Raw genomic sequence first — 18,511 nt, forward strand, 5'->3', positions numbered from 1 at the left:
GTTGGGGGAAAAGTCGTTTGCAATTTGTCGCCCACAGGTGCAGCCCAAAGAGATACAGGTATACGTTGAAATGAAGTATTTAGGTATTCTAGTTTAGTTTGGTTAAAGTTAAACATATTGTTGCACAAAACCTGAAACAGACAGATATTTTAGTCTCAGAACCACCTTGTTAGGTCTCTGTGGTTGAGGTGTGAACCCCTGATATATGATGTCCAAACGGTACTTTGTCCAAACGGTACTGCAGTACTATGTGCACGGTCTGTAAATGATGTACATCTACTCCTGATACATGTTTTACAGGTGTTATCATGGACAGTGTGATATGCCAAAGCCCTAATGTCCAGGAACATTTACTACACATAAATAGCTGAAAAAATAAGACTTTTGATTGCAGTTTAAACAGAATTAAAAAACATTTGAAGGAGTACTAACAATATAAATCATCTTGGACAGACATTAAATACAATTTTGAGGTTTTTAGCAGTTCAATATTTAACATGTAAGAGGTATTTTAAAGCAAAAACAGTTGTTGAATGGATCATTTGTTTATTCAGGCCTAATTTTGTCTGGTTAGGTGGTAATTTTTGCGTTCTACTTTTGTCAGCCAGCATTTAGATTTCAAAACTGTCTTTTGACTACAGTTTTGGGGTTTTTTTTGCCATGCACCATTGTTTTGCAAGCACAGTTTCTATTTTTCTTATTGTAGGTATACAGAGACGCTGGATTGACCAGACTTTATAGAGTTAAGACCATGTTGTTGACTCGCAGAGAGCACTTCAATTTCAAATTCTCAAGCAGCAGACTGAGATGACTAACACCAGAGCAAACAAAAAGCAAGAAAAGCTGGCTGTTGAGATGCTAAAAGGCTTTAGAGGAAGCACTCCTGACTTTGTAATGGGAGAAAATATATATGTTTGTCGCTTGAGGATAGTTTCCTCTGAATCGCATAAACAAGCTATTTTCTCTAGCAGTTCAGGGGAGAAGGCGACTAATCTTTATGTGAACAAAGAGTCAACCAGGAGTCCTCCGTAACCAAACTTCAGCTTCAGCTCCCTGGCTTTCAGTTCTGATGAAATGTGCTCACTTAAAAGAGTTGAGCTTGTAAAGAGGCAGATAGATGCCAGACTTCTCGGAGGTTGGGACTCAACGAGAAGCAGGGATTTTAGATGGCCGGTGTGCTTAATTAACGTCACCAGAGGGGAAAAAAAACAAAAAAAAAACAAAAAACGAGCCACCCAGCTGTGCTTTGGTGTCATGGAGAGGCCTGGAGTTCACAAATCCACGTCTGCATACCTGCTCTGATATGTCGCCGGCCCGCCGCTGCTGGCACATTCAGAGACTTATCGAGAGCCGGTTGCATTTCCCTTTGCTGTGCTCTGCTTTGCTTTATCAAACATTGTTTTGCATTAACTTCTGAGAGTGCGTGCACAGAAACGGTATAAACCCGAGGCGGTGTTTGTGCAGGGTGATGATTGTTGTAGAGGTAAAAAAAAAAAAAAAAAAGCTATTTAAAGAGGTCTGGAAGAAAATAGTCCAGTGCTGTAGTTCCTTCAGCAGAGAAAAGTCTACATCCTAATTAGATATTTATTTTGCAAGAAGGCAAAGGAGAAGGACACTGGGGTAAAAAGATGCTTGTGTGTTCAACCAATGAGTCATCCATCTATCAAGTAAAATAAAGAGTCTTCTCATTTGAAGAAAATGGACTACATGTCATCTTTTATGTTGTCATTTACAGAAAAACACCAAAACAAAAGAAACAAATGTGAAAGAAATGGCCGAGGAAGGCACCATGAATGAAGGAAGAAACCATTAAATTGAGCCAAAGATCTGGATGAGTTCAATTAAAAACAACAACTTATTAATCTTCTTCCCAAATGAATCCCTCTAATTTGAATTTGTTTCGAAGCAGCACTGCTGTTGGGATTACTGTAGCCAAAGTTCTGCAATAATAACGTCAAATTTTTATGAGTTTTGTTTCAGACATTAAAGATTAAGGCAGCTAACTCAAGGAATGTACCAGTTTCAAAATGGATCAGTAAAGCCTCATAAAGACACTTTTTTTTCTAATTTAGCTTTAACAGAAATACCAAAGACATCAGTTTAGGGTCTAAAATATTCAGAAGTTGGTTTTAAACGTATCAAATATCTAAAACATTAAGAAAACGATTCATCGCTCCACTTAAAACATAAATAAATTAAAGCGCTAAAGTGCAGGTGAAGACTTGTTAATTATTGTGATTTCAAATCTGTAGCAGTTGAGTAAAAAGTGTGAAGAGCGTAAAGCATCCAAGTTATTTCTGCCTCTCATTTGCCAACTTTCTATTATCTAAACTTTTTGATGGCCCTTTTTTGATGAAACTTTATTAATATGTTGGTTCAGCAAATGCATTTTTTTGCTCCTCTTGATTTACACTCAAGAAAGATGAAACAGCGAGCAGCACTCCTTCCCCGTGAACTGAGAAAGCCTCGCCATCTGAAGTCCAATCTGGGTTTGCATGGAGCTAATGAGACATGAAATTGGCTCGACTGTGCAGGCACTTGAGCATCCACCAATCAACCAAAGGGGAACCCCCCTCTAGCCAAATGCAATACTCGGGCTTATTAGGTACAGTGTCTCACAGTGTTGCTGTTTTACATTTACGACCTGAAAAAAAACAACAAAAAAAAAAACTCTTGTGAAGTTTGGTAAATGTCCAACTTGGCAGTTTGAGGATGACTCAGCTGATTCAGATTCCTTGTAAATTTGACCACTTTTCCCCCCACTGGCATCAGTAGAAACACATGAATGTGGTTTTAAAATGCCACAGGTTGCTTAACTGTCTTCTTGCTTTCATGTACATTTGCTGGCGCAGTTTGTACACCTCAGAAAAGATGACACAGGCTTTGTTTATTGGGTGATAATGTGTAACTCTATATCTCCATTAACATACGGGGTTGGAAGTGAACATCTCCACTTCTTCAGCATGTATAACAGTATTTGTTGGTTAACCAGCCGGGTTTCCTGCCTGCATTCATTTCAGATCAGGTGAAATTCCCAGTGCGCTGTGTTTGCGGAGCGCCTTGTGTTTTCAGCTGACTGAGCGGATAAAGCCGAGGTTTCCGTCCAAACTGTCGACCGGCGGATGGTTTCTAAGGGAAGGTGACAGACGAGCTTTTAAATGATTCACAGAAAGGGAGGCGGGAGACCTCGTGAACTCAGCAAATGAGTAGCCTTCAGCTAAAGAGTGTTAATACGGGCCTGCTGGTGGCCTGATGCATATCAGCACACTGATAAGGACGTTGTCTATTTTTACTTTTCCCTGCATGTGACCCAGTTCTTGAATCCAGATCTTCTGGTTAGATCAGGAAAACAGAGAAGCATCAAACAAAGGATGGTGGATATAGGTGAAAGCTCCTCCTTATTGATTTCCTTTATTTGATCCGCATCGCTGTCAAAAAAGGCAGCAGAAAAGAGTATTTTTTTGTTTTGTTTTCATACTTTGTGTTGTTTTTTTTCTGCTTTTTGTATTTTTTCTGGTATTTCAGCATGAAATCTCAGTCCAAGGACTTTCTCTTTAATATAAACAGCTGTTTGGGATGCACAGGTTTTATATTTTTATCATGTATTTATGCCTGCTGGTTTCTCAGTAAGTGGTTTTTGGTTAGGGTTTTGTGTTTAGAGGCCACATGAAATGAATTGGACAATACTGTTATCTAAATATTTTATATCTCCAACCTTCACACTGTATGTTCAATGGAACAGTGCCCAGAAAAACCAGTAGGGTTTATTAAGCTTTTTTTATGACTATACCTTATATTCCATTTTAAAAGCAGTTATGTTGAAATGGAAAAAATAAGTTCCTTTATTTTTCATTTTCTTTTGGACAAAGCCACGTCAGCCAAAACATGCATGAAAGCTACCGTACATCATTTTTACAAAGCAAAAAGTAATTATGTTTTCTTATTTTGACCACATTATGTTGAAGATTAAACTGTCGTCGTGTCACAGTTCTGAGAACAAGACTCACAGGAAATATACAAATTCTGAGAAAAGGCAATCGGACAGCCTGTGCTTAATGACGTACATGTTTATTTTCTTCTCTTTAAATCCAAAGTAAATGGGAAATAATATTGATCTGCTTAACAGAGGAGGGTAAAAAATTAAAACAGCGCTCTGACGAAGAGGAGCAAACATAGAAAAGCTGCTGATAGCACTCAGTGTCGCAGATAATACTTTAGAAATTGAGTAATTTAACTTTTAACGCAATGTGTGCATTTTGGATTTGAACATTTTTTACTTCTGTATGACAAAGTGGAAATCCGGGAGTCATGCTTGTGTTTGAAATCACGTGTTTGTAATTTAGTCTTGGTGAGCCATTCATAATTGTTTGTTTGTAGAAAAAAGTTTAGCCATGTATACATCCAAATTATTATTCCTTGAAGTTTTAAGCTCTGTTAACACACAGAGTCTGTGTTGAGGATGACTTTCAGCTACTACCGCACCAAACTTTAGCCTAATATCTGTAAAACTGACCAAGTTATAACCAGTATTTGAGTTTGCTAAGGCCAATCAGGCCTGTGATGGCCAATCTTGACTTCTAAAGTTAATCATTTGTAGACAAACATCTAATTTCTGAGATCAAATTTGTCCATGGTTCCTGAGATATTTTGCTGATAGACAAACACACACAGGCAGTTACTAGATTCTCTTGGGACGACTAATGGTAAATGAACAACGTCAAAACCAGGGAAGAAAGTCAAGCTTCCTGTTTACAAGCAGTTTTTGCTTCCTCCTGAGTTAACAGGCCACACAAACGTCGTGGTACAACTCTGTTAAACGTGACCTTCTACAATCACTTCCAGTTGAGATATTTAATCCAACTTCAGGGGCTGCCATTTAATAAATCACAAGTCCAGCTTCGCCTTTTCTGATGTATGATGCACCAGAGGTCTTATCTTGTCAGCCCGTAAGGTTTGATGTTTCTATGATGCGTCAAACAAAATGGCGTTTTCTGCTTTCGTCTGACAGTACATTATAAATATATCTTCAGACTAACCACTAACCACTGCTGTCTCTCTTTTTTTACATTGCTCAACTGAATAAAGTGATTGTGTTTTTTTTGGTGAGGACATTGATGTCAGAAACATAATAATGGGGACTAAAAGTGGATAAAAATGACATTCAGGCATTAAATCAACCAATTATTTAGTGGTGAAGTCCAGGTTGGTGCGCTTGAGCATTTTGGCGTGACTTACAGACTTCGCTTAGTCGTTTTTAGTCGATTCAGCTTTATGTGTGTTGAAAAATGAAGTTATAAGCAGCTAAAATGCAGCTTAGGTCTAAACCACAGCTAGGACTGGACCAGGGGTCTGCAACATGTGGCTCTGGGGCCACATGTGGCTCTTTGGTTCCTCTGCAGCGGCTCTCTGTAGAAATGAATAATGATGTTTAGAACCATGAGAAAAAGGTCCAATTTTAGTCGTTTTTTCCATCTGATTTTATGCAAATACATGAATGAAATGTCAGTGACAGATTAAAGTAATCATACAAGAAGAGAAACAGATTTATTGGGTCGCTGTAGTACTTTAATCTTTTAAGTGTGTACTACTAAAGTAAAATCTGTCAAACTGTTCAGGGAAACCTTTTCTGTTTGATTAATTACTTTGCATTGAGTGTGTTTATTGTTATAGTTTAAGAAACAGGGTTTTTTTTTAAATATGTCGTATTTATATAAGACTGAATGAGTTGTATTGTCTTTATTTCAAGCTTTAAGTAGATTTTGTGGCTCTGGACAAATTTTATTTACTAGGAGGAGGACAAAAAAATGTCTGTTTTGATTGTAAAGGTTGCTGACCTTGGGCTAGACTGAAGCTTGTGTTTGTTGCTCAGCGGGGTTGGACCTGAACTCGGTTGGAATTTATTCCGTCGAGTCGCATTTGCCACCTGCATCTAATTTTGCCATTATTGCAATGTAAGCAATGCAAATGATAAAAATGAGAACAACTATCAGGGTTTTAAGTTGTTTAGAAATATTTCTTTGAGGACCTGGGTACAAACAGAAATACAAGTAAATGTTTTAGGCATTTGTTCATAAGATTAAGTGTTTTTGAGAGCTCTAAATTAAAAATCCAGTGCTTTTGGAAGGCACATTTGGGTCTCATAAGGCCAAATAGTTTTGCTTAGTTGATTTGTTTTGACTAGTTTTTAATCACACTCATCTATCAGCTACCAAACCACCAGATTATTTCACGTCAGCTTTTCATTGCCACAGCAAAATGTCACAGCTAGTTCTTTCTTATTGAGAAAAGTAACAAAAGACAGAACTGATGCAGAGAATTATAATGAACCAGAAAGTACTGAGCAACAGCAGCAACTCATTTAAAATGGAAGTGGTCGTAAAGAGGTGAGGGGGGTTAGGTTCTGTTTGAATCTATATTTAAACTTCATGACAAGAAAAACAAATAAATTTGCATTAAATACCAGCAGAATTTTTACAAACCTTCCCATCAAAGTGACAAGACGAAGGTTTGGGACAACCTCTGCAGTTTCTGTTTGATAATTATCCCCCATGAATAGATGGAGAAACTCCTGCTAGGTCGTTGTTTGGTTGTCTTTATTCACTCATCATCTCCTCGTCATCATCATCATCCTCATCATCATGATCAGACATCCAAAGACCAGAAGCTGACAAACTGAACAGGTCTGTAACCATCCAGACCAGAGACAGGCAAGCATATTAATTATCTCTTCTATTACCCCTTTGTGTAGCCATGGAGAGGCTGTTAGAGTTAATATCACCACTGCCTCTTCGTCTCAATTAAATACAGCTTTATTAATCCAAATACACTAACTCAGTCAAGCACCAGAAACTCTAAAAGGTGAATTATTTATGAGCGTTAAAGTCAGAAAGTGCATATTTTGTTAAGAAAACCATTAGGTGCACTCTTATAGTCCTGCTTTACTTAGCATTTATTATTTGTGCTTCATAAATGCATAAAAACATCCCTCCTAAAATCTGTGTTTCTTTTTTTAAAGTTCTTTTATTGCCTGTCTGTGAAGAGTAAATGCTGCGAGGCTCTCATCCGTTGTTCTGCCTTCTGTTTCTGTCTTTGACCGCAGGAAGCTACCGTTGAAGGAAGAAAATGGCAAAGAGTCTCTCAAGCCGGATACGATTGAAATCAAAGTGCACGGCGACAACAGCCTCCACATAAAGCCGGACGACAGCAAAGCATAAAGAGAAGGCAAAAAAAATCTAAAAATAAAAAATAAAAAAAACAAAGGGTCGGTTCCCCCCTCGCCACCAAAAGAACATTCGGATCACGAGACCAAACCCCGGAGAAACGACAACACTGGAAAATAGTGGAGTAAAATACTATATCTGTTTATAACAAGCCCGAATGAAACGCGTGTAAATAAAAATAATAGAGAGAAAGGAGAAAGAGTCAACCTTTTAGACACATTATTGATTCAGTGGATGGCTCTTGATTGTATTTTTTTTCTCTCTCTCTCCCTTTTTCTGTCTCACTTTTCTCCTTTAGGTCTTAATTTTTTTTAACAGATTTTATTTTGTTAAAACCTCCATGAGATTCCCTTGCAGTTAAAACACATCTGTACTTCCATACCCTGGTTTTCAAGGTCTTATGAAACGAAACACACGGAGATATAAGTCTGTAATCATCTCTGTCAGATTAAACGTGAGGGCGCTTGTGTTTCCATGCTTGAGTGTTACACTAAAACAACCGTTCTATGCCTTTAATAGCCCGGCTCAATTAATTTTCGAGCTAATCAGATGCAAATGTAGCAGCTTTTTGTTTCAAGATGGCAGGGTCTGAGGATTTAAAGTCAGGAAATCATAATTATGAACATTTCCGAGGTGAAACGGGGCATAGTGAATAAATAGTAATGTATTACTTAAAACTTCACTCAAACAAAACGTGGAAAAAGCGTAATTATTGAACAGAAAAATGACAAAAATAATTGGAAAACTGAACACGGACGCAAATGTCATCCGTTCTCAGCCTCTAAAGATGTCCATGCACATGCACGCATGATTTATTCGCCACTGTTAGAGCGGGAAACAACCTCCAGAATGAAAATTGACAAGAATGTGTTGGAAGTCGTCCGCCCTAAAGATCGAAACGAAAACGTTTTACAGCTGTGAAAGCAAAAACCAAGCAATGAATGTGATCACACAAAGCATGGGAACACGGAGACGGGGACATTTCCGTGTCGTACGGTTTTCACAGTAAGTTTGTTTCTGTGTATCAGATCTGCCTCACCTTCTTTTTTTTTAATTTCCAATCTCTTTTTGTTGCTCGGTCTGATTCTCTCTGATGTTGTCATGTGCTGTACATAGGTGAAAAAAAAAGAATATTTTACAGAGCTTTTATGTAAATATACTCTAAAGGATGTCTTTTTTTTCTTTTACTTTTTCCCCCCCAAAACACAAAAGGTTTAGCTTTTGTTGGGAACAGATAAAAAGCTGTTTTTTTAATTATTAGTTTTCCATCTCTCTCTTTCCCTCCTTCTTTTTCTCCTCCTTCTGTTGTGTTCTGGTCCAAAGTTTAGTGATGATATAATATTGCTTTTACTAGTCATTTGCTTTCCCTTAAGAAAACTCATACCCTAAGGCTATTTCACGGCATTTCAACGGAGGCAGTAATTATGGCATTGATGTGCCTTTTTTACCCCCCCCCTCATGTTGGCCCAACGCTGCTGCAGCGAATGATTTTTCTTTCCTTTTTTTGTTTATGTTTTTGTTTTTTTTTTATCGCTGCTTTTAGCTGGAGAATGTGTCAGAGGATCGACTTTTATTGTTGTGATGCTGTGAATTCGGAGAACTGTACCGTAGTCTTAGGATTGTGGGTCGTAGTCGCCAACACTGGACAGACACAGATGTACAACTAGATGTCAGGTTAATGCTGTTTACTTGAGTACAAAGTGAAGCTATGGGCTGCAGGGGTCTGGTTTTAACGGCGTGTAATGCACCATCACACGTGTGTTTTGAGCGCATACGTGCATGGGAGCGTGAGCATGTATGTCTGTTGAATGTATTTGCACGTACAGTACTGTAAGTCATCTGTATGTGTGTGAGAATGCCCATTTGAGTTCTTCAGTGTCTCCCAACCCAGAAGTTCAGCTTACGACTTTTCTCCGTTATGATTTTTTTCCTTTTTTCAGATTAGATTCTATGTACGTAACACTTTGCAGACTCTTTATGCATCGCGCAGCTCTGCAAGTCACATAGGCGATGACCACATGAAGGCCTGAGCGCTGCGAGGGTTTGGGACGAGGCGCTCGTGGCTCTCGGGATGATGAATAAATCCTGATTATGTACTCCTCAGCAGTGATTAATTTCCCCGGCTGCAGCACTCCGTGCATGTGTCTGCGAGCCCCCCCCCCCACTGTTTCCTGCCTCTCAGACTCGGCTGGTTTTTATCTCGAACCTCACAGCGCTGGCTTCGTTTCCTCACAGCGAGTCCTTGTACCTGCATATCTCAAGTGGATGGTCCTGCCATGGCGTGGTTTCGCTGCCTGTTACGATCACTGTAAATACTGGAGCACAGTGCCTGGAGGCTATACAATTTGTACATGTTCTTTTGTATTTGAATATGAGTCTAACCCCCTCCCCTCCCCTCATCCCCTCTCTCCTCCTCGTCTCCTCCGCCTCACCTCGGTCCTTTTTCTTCTGTCGGGGTTAAAACAGGTGTGTTTGAGCTCAGTGTACATTACGTGTCCTCTTTGTCCCCGCCCCCCCCTCCCGTGTCCCCTGGACTGTCCCCTGCTGAGTGTCAATTGTGCAGGAGGTGGGAACTATTGGTGTTTCTCTGTACGTACCTGTGGAACACTTGTGACTCGTATCATTTGCCGCTGTAAATAAACATGTCCTGGTAGAAGAGAGTGACAAGTTGTCATTTATTATTTAACACTGTGCCTTTAAACGTCTTTGTTCTGTATTTGTGAGTAAAACTGTTTGTTTCCCCCAAAAAAAGCAGCAGAACTGAAGTTTCTGGAAGTGGGTCCTCCAGGTCTCTGTTGATTGTAATTGGCTGCAGCTGGTGTCTTTCCTGTTCTACAAACAAGGCCTGTCAGTCAGAGGAAGAGCAGAATCAAGATTATTAGTCCAAATAAATGTATATAGGTTCAATAAATTGATTTTTTATTACCAAATCATGATAGGAAAGGCTAAATGTTGTTGAAAATGATTAATTTTGGTTAATAGAAACCCAGCAGGAGGATGACTGTGAAGTGGAAGCTCCTGGAACAGCAGTCTGCAGCTTTAAAGGACAAAGTCAGAGGCTGACGTCCAAGAAACGAAGCTCCGTATTACAGCTGAAGTCTCCAGAGGACCAAATGGACAAAGGACGGTTCTTGGGAGGACACATCCATGCTGTCTTATGGAGACGTTTGGCTGCAAGTGAGCAGAGGTAAGTTTTTGAATGTGAAGACTGTAGATTTCCTTCTTCATGCTGGAGAAAACGAGTGGTTTGAATGTTGTAAAATCTCTAGTATTTTTGTTTTAAACTTGGGTTCTCGTGTCTAAATTTATAAAAAAAAAAATATAAAGCTTAAACAAGCAGAGCATTTATTTTTGTAAAAAATAAAAATAAAAAACTGTTTTAGTTGATTTACAGTCTTGAGTTTAAAGTGACACTTTAGATCTTTTGAAATTAAGTTCTGGTAAAAGATTATATAAAGTTTTTTTTTTTTTTGTTTTTTTTTTTTTTTTACTTGTTGCAGTTGTTTCAACAATCTGTAAATATTTATTAAAATCTGCTAACATCTAATCTATAAAATATTTTGGTTTTGAAAAGACTGAAGAGCTAACAGCTACTCCCAGCTGCGATAAGACCAACATGGATTCCTCTGTTTTTTAACAACTTAACCCAAAACGTATCCCAGTTGTTCATGTAAATGTTCATGTTTAAACATTTACATCACTATTAATTCAGCATTATATGACTAATCTGTAGAAATATTATCTTCCTGCTGGAAAACCCCCAGGCTGCACCAAAGCTGCTAAAGCTAGCTGCTGGTGTTTGGTTTAAGTAACCAGAGAATTCTGATGAAATAATGAAGTCGTGTGACACTGACGGCACTGTAAGGGTTTACAGAATGGAGTCTTCATTTATTGCTGTGAAGCTTTTCAGATTAAACATGTTTTAGACTGCAGAGGTCCACTTTGGTCTTGGCCCTGTTAGCTCCTTAAACTGAGGTTCAAAGAACACGTTTGAATTTCGAGCTCAGTCTTCATATTTACTCTTGACCCTTTTATTTTTCCATTTTCTTTTCTTTTATGTTTAGCAGCGGATTCGCTCTTAAATTTCCACCTAAATGTCTTCTTCTAGATTCTACGCTTGTCTGATTCGACCATATATGTTTCCTTCCACAGACTTCAGCCAGACTGGAGCTTCCTTGTTGTTTTCAGCAGATTCAGCCTAACGCTTTATTTACATTAACGTATTATTTGAGTAAACTCTTTCAAACTGCACCATTTCATTTGATTTTACAGTTTGCAATGAGTATCTTATCCTGCTTCAAAAGATTTGAACTGTCCCTTTCTAATGCTGTAGAATTTAGGACTTTAAAATGAATGGTTTTAATGTGGTAATATTTGTATTATAACAGTGACAATAAAAGGGAAAAAGGTACCAACAGTGGGTAAATTTGTACAATAATACTCTACAATGTGATGCTTTCTGCTTTAGAGCTGATGTGGAATAAAAGTGGATGGCTCTTAGAAATACCTTAAATAACTTTCTTTTTTTTTTTTTTTTGCTGCTGTTAAAGTTGGAGCTCATTTTCAGGACGGACGCATTTTAGATCAAGGTCATTCCTAAATCCTTACTCCCACTTTAAAACAGTAACTCTGCAGCATCTAAATCTGGCCTCTTCCTTTAAGCCTTACTTTAATGATTATAAAAACAGGCTCAAAAGCTTTTGCTCAAAGAGGGAATTAAAACAATTGTGAATAGCGTGGAGGACGCAGAGTGTTCCCTAACAAAGCTGCCCCCTCTTCAGAGCTCATTTGAAGTCAGCAGATAACGCTCCTCAGACGTCTTCCTCCTACATGAGGGAGGGGAGGGAAGCGGCGGACTGCCTGTTGGATCCTGGCTGCGAGTGCCTTATTTAACAAGAGGAACAAACTCCAACTTCATCTCCCACAAGGACTCAAAGGAAGTCTGCACATCAAACACTGAGTCTCGTTTGGAAGAGGAAGGGGGGGAAATAAGTTGAGTTATTTATTTTTTTTTTTTGCAGACAAACAAAACCAAGTGACGGACCACACAAACATATGATTGAACACAACATGGAAGTTACACACCGTAAGCCTTCAGGTGGTGGTTCTAATCTTTCCTTTTGCAGAGACTCCCATGGTGCCATGTGCCGACAGCACCTTAATCCCAACTGCGAGAGAAGTTCAGGAAGTCTGGGACAAAACCTCCCCGAGTTTCCAACCCCTGACTAGCTTTTTAAAGGACTTCTATCCCACAGTATTCCACAGCGGCCAGAGGGTTAATTTTTGAAACTTTGCCCACTGAGGGGGAGCTTCTCCAAGATCTTGGCAATCGTCAGGGAGAGAAGCTTCCACTTTCTTAATCAGCTTCATTTCCCAGCACACATTCACCAACATTTGGTGATTTCAAAGATGGGAGGAGAGAGGATTGTGTAAATTCTCATTCGAGAGCCTTGGCAGCAAATATTGATGCACTTCTTGAAGTTTTCAAGAATTTTTTGGATAATTTCCCATTTGTATTACCTTTTTAAAAGTATTTAAAAATGTATTTTGGGCATACATCCATGTTTGCTTATCTATACTACTGTAGGCGTATAAAGAGTATAGTTCAGATCCTTTAAAAAAGTGGGGTTTTGTGGAAAGATTATGAACAATTATTATCTTACCTGTTGCAGATAGCACTCTGAATGGCCTAACAACGCCCTTTCTAATCAGAGCCATAACTAAAGTGTATTTCTGCTGTTATAAAATGACTCCAACCTCACAGGTTTTACAGCAGTTTGTGCAAATGCTTTTTAAAAAAAAACATACATCGCCATCTGTTTCGTGTTACAAGGTTTTGGTCACCGACAAAAGTGAAAAGAGAATATTGTTTTGCCGATATCAATGTTTCTCTCTTTTAACAAAATATCTGGTGATCCACTGGACAGATTTTAATGAAACACTCATAGTAGTCATTTGATGTGCATCTACATCTGATTACTATTTAGGAGTCAACCCAATTCAAGATGGCCACCACAGGAAACTGACCTCTGGAAACACAAAAATGCCTATAAATCTGTCCATTTTACAGTTACTGAGCTGAAATATGGTGTGGTAGTAGCTGAGAGTCATCTCCAACATAAACTCCAAGCACTAACTGATCACAACATTTGTTCTATAAACTGTTAGCAAAATATCTCCTGAACCACTTGATAGATTTTTATGAAATTCAAAAAGTAATTATTGGATGTACACGTGCAATTGGAGTCAATCCAATTCAAGATGGCTGCCACTGGAAACTGACCTTTTTGGAAAATGGGTGCAACTCAGCCAATTCTACAAAACTGAGCTTAGTTAATCACAACAAACTATGAGAAACGACACGTCCCACTTAAAACTTTGGCATCAACCTTGTTTGTTAGCAAAATATCTCTTAACTGTTGTTTGGATTTCTATATAACTCAGTGGTTGAATATACAATTTTTGGAGTCATTCTAAATCAAGATGACTGCCACAGCTAATTGACATAAGCTAAATTTGCATGACAATGAACATAACTTTATTTTCATGTTTTACTTCAAGGACTTCTAGGCCTTTATCAAGTAAAATAAACGTTTTGACATTTTTAATATTTGAGTAAATCACTTTAGTCTTGCTCCTCACTCTGTCTTGTCAGAAACAGTTTGTTTCTCCAAACTGAGAAAGTCCAAAGAGCCACAGGTAAGATATTAATTGTTCATAACCTTTCCACAGAATCCCACTTCAGAAGACCGTTTTTATGTAGATGCCACGAGCGGAACAAGTGCCCTGAGATTTGCACGAAGGGTTTAAAATTTGAAGCTTGGAAGTGTTCAGAGTAGACGTGCCTCGGCAGATTCCCATAGCTGGGACCGAGGGACGGGACTGAATCCATCTAAAGTAATTCTATCAAAGAAACATCACTTAGTTTCTTTGAAAGCCATTACGTCTCCACACGCCTTCCGTTTGCAGCTCCAGCAAATACGCCAGGCACAACTCGCGTTGCATTCGAACCTTATTAACTGGAGCAACTAGGCAGTGAATTTTTAACGTGATTTAAACTTTAGAAATTCAGGATGAGGTCACGTTGAAGCATTTCAAAATGGAGAAACTCTGCACCCTGATGAGAACGAGCAGCAGGCACAAACTTAAAATCACAGAGGAATAAAATGTTATTAAAAGCAGCTGAACCTCGAGGGATAAAACAGTCCTGTGTTGTCTTCTGCACTGTCCCAACTAGCGAGCTCTGGAGGGAACTGAGACACAATCCAGATGACAAATGAGAGCTTTATGCCTCTGCGCTCTGCAGGCTCGCTGTTCAAGGACACACTGGGAGGATTTTCCAAGGGAATAGGTCTAAATTACTTCAGGTTGTAACTCTTTCCAAGTGACGCAGTGCCTGAAAAGAAACACGAGCTGTGTTAAGCTCCGGTGAGAAAGGGCCTTTTGATATTCAGCGCAGACACAGATGAATACAGTGAGACAGAGATCCTGAAGACGTCCTGCAGGCTGGTCACGCTGTCTGTGCTTTGAGTCGGGGCCTTTTTCATTATAAATCTGAGTTACAGGAGACACACCGCTGTCTGTGTGCGCATATCTGCAAAAAGAATGCAAAAAAAAAAAAAGAAAAATTCTTTTAAGGCTGAATGACCGTACAGTCCTCAAAATGATAAAAGAAAACTGCAGTCCATCACTTGGCATAAATCTCTTTGGTAGGAAGAATAAAACCACCTTTCTGTTGGCTCCTGGTCTTTATGTTCTGCATTATGACTGCAAGCGAAAGCATTTTAACCGGAAACATTAACCCGGTGATAATCCTGCACAATTAGAGCTCATCAATTCGTGATGTTCTGGGTGGTATTTTACTATAAAATGCTGCAATCATTTGACTTTTGCCCCCAAAAAAACAAAAAAACAGCTGTGCTGAAAATGCCGATCATGGCTTTTATCTGCACTTGGCCAAGTATTAATGAGAAGAACCGAACAACAGCCCCGAGCAGGAAATTGATCCAAAGAAGTTTAATAGCTGATCTGTTGAACAGTGAAAGTGTTTTAGGCTGACTTTATTTAACATCACATGGCAGCAAACGTATCAAACTGTACTTATAAAGCAGCATACTTTAAATGTCTTTAAATGCAGTGTTTTGCTGTTTCTTTTAGAAGCTAGAGCGTAATGTAAAGTGAGCAGTTTTGGGTTGTTTTATCAGTTAATGAGGCCACACAGCTTGAGGTGTAAGCTCTGCCTGATAATCTCTCCTTGTGGGACTTCACACAATAAATTTGGAGGTTTTTATCCAAGTAATGAAATCACTTCCAACACGTACAAGGTCACTGTCAGGTGTGGATACCTGGTTTTGGTTTTGCTTTGTAAATCACTCGTTAACTAGAAGCAGCTCACTACATTTCAGTTTGCTCCCATTGTAAAAAAGGAGGAGAAAAAAAAACCCGAACTGGGGTAGTAACTTGAGCAGTTTGGTAGTTAAGAGTTTGCTTGAAGACCTAAAATCCTTTCAGGGCTGTTTGGAAGTGAATTAAATGCAAAGCTTAATTAAAGACGGCTAATGTCTGCTAATCAGTAATGCATTGCTGTAGGATTACTGTGCCTAAAACTCGACTGGAAAATAGCTTAGATGTAAGTTTGGTAACTGTTTTTGAGATAATCCGGTGGTCTAATTTAATGTGAGGAAATATTTCATTTTTTTTAGAGGAAGAAGCTTCATGACAGAAGCAGGACTCAACCCTGACGAGCTCTGTCTCCAGGCCTCCTTGGACCTTAAGGTAGGACTTAGTAACGTTATAGTTGTTACCAAAAAAAAAAAGGTGATCCCTCTCATATTTCACAGCTAATTAGTGTTATTTAACCTTTACTAATCTTTGGGAAATGCGTTTTGCACAATTTTATGTGTTTGATTAATTTATTATAAACTTTCTGGTGTCGACTTGTAAGGCTTAGTGGCTCCAGGCATGAGTGGGAAATTGGTTGCAGATATTCATGTTACCAAGAGCATGGATGACTAATGGCTTTAGTGTTTCTCCGGGTTTTCATTTAGCGCCACCATCAGCGTAACATTTGTGGTTTTTATGAGAAAATACCGTGACAGCCAGATGGATTGGACTGCAGTATTTCTTATAGACACTCTGGATATTCAGGTTTCCTCAGTGATGTATTGTGATTGCTTTAGACTGTAATTACTAGCATCATCACGTTCAATTTGTCCAATATTTTGGTTTATGACCTGCAAAATGGCATTCCCATCAGTCTCTGCAGGACCTGTTCATACTGTAAGCAGCAAGTGAAATTACTGAAACTGACCTGTTAGAGGAAACAACACTGTTGCCAGTTTTCCAGGGTTAGTTATATATATGATTTCATTTTTCTTCTGATACTGAACAGACTTGGTTTTGAAAGTATTGACTAAAAGTTTGCATTCACCCGTTACTGACTGAATATGATGCAGGTGGATTATTCAGCATGTAGGAATGGTACAAAATGGCTACAAAATTGTCTGTAAAATGAACAGTCGGGACTGGAGATATACTGTGGTAAAGACAAATATCTGGTCATTTGGCTTCAGTATACCAAGCCTTGTATGTGACTTTGTTTTATGTGAACTGGTCCAAATCTGTAGTTTCATATATACCCAAAACTATTGTCTGATGGCTGCGTAACCTTAAACTTTTCAATCATTTTAGATGACAAATGTTTTATAAATGTAGATAATTCCCCTATCATTTACTATCATTGAGATACTTTATATTATTTTAATTATGCCCATAATGAACAGGAAACAACTTGTATTGTATTTAATTATTAGAGCATTTAGCTTGAACAGCTGTGCTAATGCTAAAAGTCCATCTTCTTATAAAGAAAAATGTTACTCTAAAATTTCCCTTATGATCTAAATGAGATTTTAATATTTTTAAAAGATGTGGTTATCCGTAAACACAACAGAAATGCATTAAAGAGCAACAAATGAGACGTAAATGGTGGTTTTCTGATTGACTTTTACCCTCAAGTGTTTTTAGCTGCTGTATCCCTTTCTCCCTGCTTTCTGTCTCTTGCCATAACTAAATCAAATATGAAAGAATTTAATAATTATTATTTTATTCATTGGATTTGTGAGAGTCGCCAAGTGTTTATTGAAATTAAATTACAAGCCATAAACATGGAGAAGAATCAGATTAGCATGTTAGCATTGGGTGGGTACCAGTGTGCCTCTGGGGTTTTCTCTGTGTATTTTTTAGTTATTTTAATCACTGTTTTTTGACCTTTTTTAGGTAGATTGTACGTACTGTTTTTATTATTTTGGGAAAATTTGTAACCATTGTTTTTTAGTCCCTCAAACGGTTAAGAAATTCCAGTTTAAACATAACAAAACTTTGATGTAAAACAGACGTCTCGGGCCACACAAAAGAAGCCCTGCTCAAATATTTCAATTTACACTTCTAAATTATATATCTCACTGTGGTTCAGTTTTGCTCAAGAATATTTTCACTCTGAGAATGTTGGCATATTTGACATGTGAGTTTCCAATTATGATGCTATCTCCTGTAGAGCTAATCCATCCTGCTTAAGCATGCACTTGAGCCATATATCAGCATGGCATGTGTTACCGTTTCCCCTTAAAGCCTATATTATTAACATTTGCAGAAAGTACCGTGCATAACTGAGCAGAGCCTAAGGATGAAATCCTCATCCAATAATAAAGTGCATAGCTGAGTAAATGTCAAACTATTTGCAAGCCTTTTCCTTGAGTGGTGGTATTCTTCTCTATTAGCCTAATGTGCCAGAGTAACTCCTCTCAGCTTTGTGCAAATTTTTATTGGATTTTTATTAAAACTCAAACCAACAGTAATAGATGTGCCTCTGGGGTGGCTTTAAAAATCAATTTGCTAAACAGCGCAAAATTACCCCCATGATTGTCTCCTTGGACCGCATTACCCATCGAAGGTGATTCTCATTCAAAATGTGCATCAACTTTGCCTCAGCGACTCAGACAGCACCTCACTTCTGACTCCTCAGCCATGTGGTCGCTTATTACTCTAACAGCCCAAACAAACTGATTCCTGTGCATGCCGCTGACAGGAAACTCAGAATTCAGATCCTGCCTGTCAAATGGCCCTGCGGCGTTTCCTGCTGCTAATGAAGTGAAATATTCTGGCATCTGAATCCGAAATAGAGCTGTATATTTGGACACATGAATATGAATACAATCAGCCAGACTTGGCTCGTTAATGAGGCAGGGAGAGAAACCAGCAGACAGGATTAATTAATTACAGAGTGACATTTATGG

The 18,511-nt window shown here is 38.6% G+C and overlaps 2 protein-coding genes across 7 annotated transcripts in view; both read left to right on the forward strand.

Moving 5' to 3' along the window:
• Positions 1-9,876, forward strand: part of LOC108245011 (neural cell adhesion molecule 2) — a 444,548-nt gene extending 434,672 nt beyond the window's left edge. For all 6 annotated transcript variants that reach the window (XM_037973957.1, XM_037973954.1, XM_037973956.1 and 3 more), the window contains one exon: positions 7,100-9,876. In XM_037973957.1, coding sequence (XP_037829885.1) covers positions 7,100-7,156 — 57 coding nt within the window. In that variant the 3' untranslated portion in view covers positions 7,157-9,876. The remainder of the gene's footprint in view (positions 1-7,099) is intronic.
• Positions 9,877-9,986: 110 nt separating this feature from the next.
• LOC108245015 overlaps positions 9,987-18,511 on the forward strand; it is an 85,282-nt gene continuing 76,757 nt past the window's right edge. Inside the window, exons 1-3 of the mRNA XM_037973958.1 lie at positions 9,987-10,113; positions 10,203-10,407; positions 15,923-15,995. The gene's annotated coding sequence lies outside the window, so the exon portion shown is untranslated. The remainder of the gene's footprint in view (positions 10,114-10,202; positions 10,408-15,922; positions 15,996-18,511) is intronic.

Source organism: Kryptolebias marmoratus, linkage group LG23, assembly GCF_001649575.2.
Source record: "Kryptolebias marmoratus isolate JLee-2015 linkage group LG23, ASM164957v2, whole genome shotgun sequence".
Lineage (NCBI taxonomy): Eukaryota > Metazoa > Chordata > Actinopteri > Cyprinodontiformes > Rivulidae > Kryptolebias > Kryptolebias marmoratus.